At 50.5% G+C, this 7,847-nt stretch overlaps 1 protein-coding gene across 1 annotated transcript; it reads left to right on the forward strand.

Annotated features, from left to right (window-relative positions):
* Positions 1-3,873: 3,873 nt before the first annotated feature.
* Positions 3,874-6,785, forward strand: LOC142803918 (uncharacterized). The gene is made up of 2 exons (XM_075890211.1): positions 3,874-4,465; positions 4,547-6,785. The coding sequence occupies exons 1-2, from the start codon at positions 4,251-4,253 to the stop codon at positions 6,768-6,770; spliced, it is 2,439 nt and encodes an 812-aa protein (XP_075746326.1). The 5' UTR covers positions 3,874-4,250; the 3' UTR covers positions 6,771-6,785.
* The last annotated feature ends 1,062 nt before the right edge of the window (positions 6,786-7,847 follow it).

Raw genomic sequence — 7,847 nt, forward strand, 5'->3', positions numbered from 1 at the left:
TTGAGAGGGAGTCAAATGACCCGTGTTCACATATGGACAAAAAAGATGATGGGGAGATTTAGCCGATACCAGGTATTGGGCCTCTGGCTTGACACGAAAACAAAGAAGACAATCTTGTGGCTAAACTGTCGAGAACACGCTGCTTTTGTTGTCTCAAGGCATACCTGTGCTTTGTGCGCGTTGTTCCGCGACAATATTATGCTTGCCCTAAGGACGTTTTTAGCCTTGCGTATCTAATCGAAGTCGCCAGTGAGTGGACTTGTCCATCAATTAACAAAAAGCTACAAACTAAAAAGTGAAAAGGCAAGGGTTTGAAGTATGTTACAAATATAAGGAGCAATAGTATACTACAGGATATTGTCAGTTAAGTGTGAGCATCATTATTAAATTCCTAATAGTTTATAACAAGAAAGTATCCCTTAGTTGTGAAGATCACTAATAAAATCTAATTAGAAGCTTCAGCTGCAAAGCATGGTCGCAGTGCTGTGCTTATGCACGCGCAATGAATTGACACAGGCATAAAGTATATACAGTTGAAGCTCTTGAAAATACTCTTTTAAAGAAAAAGCGCTAAAAATAAACGTATGACCCGTGAAAATCTACAATTCCCATTCAGAAAAATTGAGGCTGATATCACTCATCGAGGTGCAGTGGCAGAAAAAAAAACGTTCAACAGAAAATCAAGGAAAGACTTTTTGATTTTAAAGCTTCTTCCATGTTTTCTGGCAGCCAAAAATTGCCAAGCTGAATTCGGTCCTGACGGAAAACAAAGCCTTGAGCACGTGTGTTGAATTTTCGAGACAACAAAGATTTGAAAAACTGAACTCTAGGATAACCACCAAAAACGCAAAGAAACACTAGCGCCGTGGCAGCAAACAAAACTTTGCACACCGTGATCATCAGTTTTTTCTTCATTCTGGCTTGAAATATGGGGCTAGGTTTGCAGAAGAGAGGAAGTGATTGTCACAGGTTCCGTTAAATAGGGAGGCGATCGCCGGGCTAATTCCAAGGGCTGAAGTATCGGCCCCCCGAACTGCACCACGAAAGCGCGGACAATTCAGAAGTGGTCCTATTTCGCGCACCAGCAGATGCCAGCTGTGGTCAATAGAACGAGTCAAAGGCGAGAGTTGATAAACAAAACAAAATTATAATCTCAAATATGGCAGATCAAACGATACACAAAATGCACACTCGACACTAGTTGAATACGATATGTCACCAATCAAAAAACGTACTACACACACCAATGAGCCACACTCGAAACTACAGACACAAACAACAATACGCGTTAAAATGCAATCACATGCATCGAACAACCAAGACACCTAAAGACTAAAGAGTTCAAGAACTTATTCAGTCCGAAGTCCTTGGAACAAAGTCTGAATGATACTCGTCCACGAATCACTCGCTCAAAGTCCACCAATGTTGTCGTTCCGCTGCCCCTGAAGTTTCTCTTCCAGGAAACCTCGCGTCTTCAATTGGCCGCTCTCCAAGCACCAAACTTCTTCGTCGGTAAGGCCGCGTTCACACTGAGCATTCCGGCCGCCTAAAGTGCTCCGAATCTGGTTCGGCAGCGGTGAGATCCGCCGAAAGGGCCCTCTCCGCTCCGATCACTCTAGAACCGATTTTTGCGGCGTCTGCCACCGAATCGGTCACCGCGGACCAATAGGAGCGCTAGTCAAGGAATTTTGAAAAATGGCGGCCAAGCCCTACTCACTTGTTATGCCGCAGTGTACGTAACTGAATGTTGAAACCAACGGGAGTTTAACCTACTCTGTGCCTACTTGGCGTCCGTATTTTGTGGAAGAGGTGACCGAGATTGTTGCAGCCTTGCAGAGCAAAACGAACCCACCAACGCCGCTGGCGTCGGTGGTTTTTCTGCTCTTCGTGCATTACAAGACAGCCACTTGCCAGCAAAGTAAGCAGTACTGTCTTTCCTTGCTTCTTGCGTACGAGAATCATCGAAGTATACACCACCGGATAGCGTAGTGACGTTTGCGAGCCGCGACAACAACTGGGTGACAGCGCATCCACCCCGCGTTCGCCCGGTGGTAGATGGCATATTCGGCGGCGTGCGGCGCGTCCAGTGCGAACGACGCTGCGTTTCGGCGGCAGGGGAATTTCGGTCGCTGGAGAAAGCGAATGTTTCAGTGTGAACTAGGCATAACGCACCGGCTTCCCAAGCAGCTGTTGCAACGCGTCTTCGATCGCGGGCGCTAGACACTCTCTTCTGCTAGTAGCACGAGTCTTGACTCCTCTGGTTGAAATCCTCTTCATTACCTGCTTTATCGCGGAGAACAGAAGCCTTCACCGACACGGCGTAATGGCCCTATGCACATTTGCGCGAACTTTCTTCTTTTCCTGCTTTGTCACTGAGCACAAACCTTCGCCGAAAAGGCGAAACACCCTACGCACCCTGGTGCAAACTTTTTTTTTCTCTTGATCTCTCTTCTCCGCTGCTTGCCTAAATACCCTTGTCGCTAGATTCCAGAAAATTCTAATCGTTACGTTAGCGCATTAGACGGCCAAGGCTGGGGAAAGAGCGAGACGTTTCGAGGGCCGTCCGCGCCACGTGGGGCAACTCTGCATCACGACACCCCTTTCCTTCGAGATCTTTCCAGGGCTTGCTCAGCGACTGATGTGAAGAGGTCAGTCGACGAAACGACGCTTCTGAGGGGGAGAGAGGGCACGCCCGGGGAGTCTTTGGATGCTTATTTTCTTCTTCAACGTTGACCTTGAGGCGCGCCTTCGTCGCCCGGAAGCCGCCAGAACTCGCCGACGCGCTTTCTTTATGAGCCCTCGTTTGGGACAGTGATGTTCTCAATCACACACACTCGGGATATGATCACGTACGTTGGCAAGTTCGTGTGCGTACCAACACTTTCGAGAAGGAAATTTTCGCCCCGCCAACTGTTTTACAGACTCAAGCCCGCACTGCTCAAGTTTACTGTTTCAACAAGGTGTTACAAAATAAAACAAGGTTCCACAGTAAAAAAAAAAGCAACTGCCGTTTGACATCTTGGTATTACTTACACAACGTAATTAAATATACGTCGAATAAAAAGAAGACACATTGTAAATTTCTATGTTCGTTTACAATAATATAGCCCATTTCACTGCATAAGACAAACTAGAAAAAAAGTGAACAAAAAGGTTATATTTTGCAATGGCATAATTAACAAGAAAAAGTTGCCATGAAATATAGAAGCGTTTGAGATTGCCGAAAAACCATAAAAGCTTTTACTCACGTTTGGTATGGTGACTATTGTTATGCCAGCGAGTCCTCGTCAAACGTCCGTGCCTCTGAAACAGGCAATCTGGGTCAAGGCCAGCCCGCAACCCGCCGGGCGCGAACAACTCCACGGCGTGAACACGCGCGGCGCATCTGTGGCCCACGTGCATTGAGTCAGCGTCGCACGTGACAGCGAGCCGGCGTCCTCATGTCTGGTGGCCTGACGCATCGCGCGGCGAACCCCATTGGAGGAGCCTGCTCTGAAGACCAGCGGCGCTTCTGATTGGACACTTTGGTTGGACCCGGTGCAAATAAAAGAAGCCCTGCGGCGCGTCGCGATCGGAGGTCCTAGGAGAGGAGTCCCCGTGTCGGAGTGCCGACATGTGTGTGAGTCAGCGGTCTTAGGCGAAAGGCTGATCTATGTGTTAGAGAGAAGAGCTCGGCTCTTCGAGTCTCTGTCGGCCCCAGTGCCGAAATTGTAACGCCTCTGTATATATGCTGTACATAAACCTTGTTTGACTCACCGTCGTCTCGTCTGCTCGTCTTATCAGCTCGGCGCAGAAGCAGTCGCGAGCTGAGATACATACGCTACCAAACGGCTGGTGACCTTCCCGGCGGAGTTGAAAGCAGTGGCGCCTCCGGGGCCGTGTTGGCGTCGCCGTCTTTCGCAACAGTGGTGGCTTCGGCGGGATCGGTCCGCCGTTTCGCAACAGTGGTTGGCAGCTGCGGGATCGGCCGGCGTCAGCGACATCGATGCGGTGAGTGCCTGATGTTTTCCCCTCAGTTCACCAGACTACTCTAGCTCAGGTTGTAGTAGTTTAGAGAAAGGGCTGTGTGAAGCATTGAAGTGAGCTTTGATCGTTTCAAGCCAAGTTGAAGTGCTTTGAAACCAAAGTTAATGCGGAGGTGGTAAACACGGGAGGGTGAAAAATTGCTTGCGCGTCTTGCTAGTAGGCTTATAGTGGGTACGGCAAGTAGATTCTTAACAGGGGCAAACAGCAAGAGGCTAGTGTGAACGATGGAGAACCTTAAAGTGAAGGAACTCATCGAAATTTGTGAGGAACTCGGCATTACTTTGGGCCGTGCGAAACGAAAGCAAGCGATCCTTGAGATCATGAAGGATGAGGGAGTGTCGGCTGAGGAAGTCGATGAGGCCTGGGTGGATATTAAAGCACGCCGTGAGGAGGCTGAAAGGCGAGAAGTAGAAGCTCGCGAACGTGAGGAGGCTGAAAGGCGAGAAGCTCGTGAAGAGGCTGAAAGGCGCGAAGCTCGCGAACGTGAAGAAAGGCGCGAAGCTCGCGAACGTGAAGAAAGGCGAGAAGCTCGCGAGCGCGAGGAGGCCGAGAGACAAGAGCGCCTAGAGTTGAAACGACTAGAATTGGCAATCCTACAGTGTTCGCAGGCGCCTAGCGTAGCTTCTCCGACGATTCAGGTCAGCGGTTTCAGAATTCGGGACCAACTGCCACCGTTCGTAGTAGGCGAGGACATGGCGAAGTATCTCGTCAAGTTTGAACACGTCTGTGAGCGAAACGCTTTGGAGCGGTCTCTTTGGGCGCAGAACCTGTTAGCTCTTCTTCCCGGCGAAGTGTCCGACGCATTAACTTGCTTGTCTAGGGAAGCGTTTGAGAGCTATGACGAGGTTAAGGAAGTGCTCTTGAGACGGTACAAGTTGTCACCCGAGGCTTTCAGGCAAAGGTTCCGGTATGCTGAAAAGGGGAATGAGTCACACGTTGACTTCGCGTTTCGTCTTAAAGCCGATTTAATTGAATGGCTCAAGGGCGAAGGTGTTTATGATGATCGCGATAAAGTGGTGGAATGCGTTGCATTGGAGCAATTCTACCGCTGCATCGAGGATAATGTCAGACTTTGGCTGCAGGACAGACTTGGGGAAGTACAGTTAAATAAGGCAGCTGAGTTAGCTGAGGAGTATTATACTCGCCGAAAGTTGCATAGCAGGGCAGTGCGCGTTGAAAAGGATGAGAGAAAAGAGAGCTTTTCAAGGAAACCTGATCAACGGAAACCCGTTCCGCACCGTAATTTCAAGAAGGACCCGTCTCTTACGAAGGACAGTGTAGGGGAAGGGCAAACAGAAGCGGAGAAATCGAGTGAGGTTTCTACCACACAGGCATTTGAATCGGACAACAAACGGAAGCCGCTAATCTGCTACAACTGCAAAAAGGAAGGGCACATCGCGAGAAACTGTCAGGAAAAGTTTGCTTTCGCAACGATCCGAGAATCAGAGAAAAACATTCGGTTGTTGGAGCCGTATCTCCAAGAAATTAGGGTGAATAAGAAAACGTGCCGAGCACTTAGAGACTCAGCGGCAACCATGGACGTTGTCCATCCTTCATTGGTGTCTCCGGATGACTTCACAGGAGAATGCGCGTGGATCAGGCAGGTCGCCGAGGAGCAGAGTGTTCGCTTACCAATCGCCACCGTTGTCATTGAAGGCCCGTTCGGTAAGCTTTGCACCGAAGCAGCTGTGTCTGCCGCGCTGAACGATCGTTTTCCTTATCTTTTCTCCAACAACTCGGAGCAGCTTCTCAAAGAGCAGGGCAAATCGTTCTTCCCCAACTTAGCGTGCATGGCTCTCACGCGATCGCAAGCGCGGAAGCTATCGCGGCAGCTTGATCTGGTTCCATGCGGTGAACTCTCAAGTGACCTTGTCGGCGGGTCGACGGAACCCCAGAAAGGAAAGTTTCCGCATGAGTCATGGGAGCAGTCACGCGAGCGGCCCGTCGTCGACACGACCGGCGCGGTTTCCGGAGAAAGGGGAGACGACGTGGCGCCATTGAGTCAGAGCGAGAGGGTTGCAACGCTCTCGCCTGTAGCGGAAAGTTGGAGCGAGCTGCCGAGAGTTGATCGAGAGACGCTCATTGGAGAGCAACGTGAGGATTTCTCGATTGAAGCGCTAGTGGAAAGCCAAATTGAAGCGCGAGTGGAAAGCCAGAAAAACGCGGCAAAAGTGCTGTCGAAGGAGCACTACGAGAAATCGGGGAAGAAGCGCGCTTTTGAAGTTGATAATCAGGTAATGCGGCTGCAGCCACCCAAAAGGAACAAGCTTGAGGTTGATTGGGAAGGGCCCGCCACAGTATTATCGAAGCCTTGCGATACAACTTATGAGGTGCAAGTAGGAAGGCGGCAGAACAAAATTTACAACTTGATGAAACCCAATGTTCAACATCAAGCGGTCGTAAATCAGCTGTTGAAGGCTTCAGAGGAAGAGGGAGCAGAAAATTTGAGTTCTAGTGAGGTGATCGAAGGGGGATCGAAAGTAATTTGGGAGCAGATAAACCTAGAGCCTAGCTTAAGTGAAGGAGGACCTGAGAAAGAGGACCTGAGAAAGATGGGTTCCGAGTTTGAAGACGTGTTTTCGGACCGCCCCGGAAACATGAGGGTGATCGAACACGATATCGAGCTAAGCAGTGAGGAGTCAATCAGTAGCAAGCCGTATCGTTGTTCCCCTGTGCAACGTCGCAAGTGTGAGCCGCTCTTGGTGCCGCATAGGTATCGTCGCCTAAAAGTGGCCGGTTACTGAGGTGGATCATGTTGCTCCACAGCGCAACTTTGACGTTCGCTAAAGAAAAAAAAAGGGAAAGGCAAACGCTAATGCAGGTGCATTGAGCAGTGCGTTCCAGCTAGTAACTTCTCAACCTTTCGGTTTCTGGCTGGCGATTCGGGGCAAAATTTTGACCTCATCACGACCTGGGCTGAGCGCTCTCGTTCAGAGTGATCTCAAGGGGCCAACTTTATGTGGTATTCTAACTCGTTACGTTGTTGTACGTGGGAAAAAAAAAATTGAGTTGTCATTTTAAGAGTCTTTTGTCCCACATGTGCCTCTTGATGTAGAGGGAACAAAATTCCGATAGACACGTAGATAGGTATATGTTGTACTATACTTTGTCTGGTGTTCTGTCGGGTGACCGAGGGCACTTGCTTGTGTCGTGTGTTGTCTGTTGTCGAACCGTTCTTAGCAAGTTGCAGAACCATCGACAAGTGCTGAAACCGAAAATGGTCAGAAGAGACGAGCGAAGTTGGCCAGCAAGTTGTGGCGACAAGCCAGTGGGGCGGGGATCCGTCGTCAATGATGGGATGTGTTCCCGGAACAGTCTGGAGCTGTATTCTCCCCATGGCCCTGGAGGCGAACCTGGAGGGACCTGGCGAACGAGCGCACCTGACATCCGAGCCCCGTGGAAGCAGCTCGTCTTTCCGGTGCATTGTCTGGCGGCGGGGGTGCTGTTATGCCAGCGAGTCCTCGTCAAACGTCCGTGCCTCTGAAACAGGCAATCTGGGTCAAGGCCAGCCCGCAACCCGCCGGGCGCGAACAACTCCACGGCGTGAACACGCGCGGCGCATCTGTGGCCCACGTGCATTGAGTCAGCGTCGCACGTGACAGCGAGCCGGCGTCCTCATGTCTGGTGGCCTGACGCATCGCGCGGCGAACCCCATTGGAGGAGCCTGCTCTGAAGACCAGCGGCGCTTCTGATTGGACACTTTGGTTGGACCCGGTGCAAATAAAAGAAGCCCTGCGGCGCGTCGCGATCGGAGGTCCTAGGAGAGGAGTCCCCGTGTCGGAGTGCCGACATGTGTGTGAATCAGCGGTCTTAGGCGAAAG

This window comes from Rhipicephalus microplus, chromosome 3 (assembly GCF_043290135.1).
Source record: "Rhipicephalus microplus isolate Deutch F79 chromosome 3, USDA_Rmic, whole genome shotgun sequence".
Taxonomy (NCBI): Eukaryota; Metazoa; Arthropoda; class Arachnida; order Ixodida; family Ixodidae; genus Rhipicephalus; species Rhipicephalus microplus.

Bases quoted from the DNA above. Each gene is read 5' to 3' on its own strand.
- LOC142803918 (XM_075890211.1), top strand. From the start codon at position 4,251: ATGGAGAACCTTAAAGTGAAGGAACTCATCGAAATTTGTGAGGAACTC. The intron at 4,466-4,546 runs GCGAGAAGCTCG...ACGTGAAGAAAG, and splicing joins GAACGTGAGGAGGCTGAAAG to GCGAGAAGCTCGCGAGCGCG.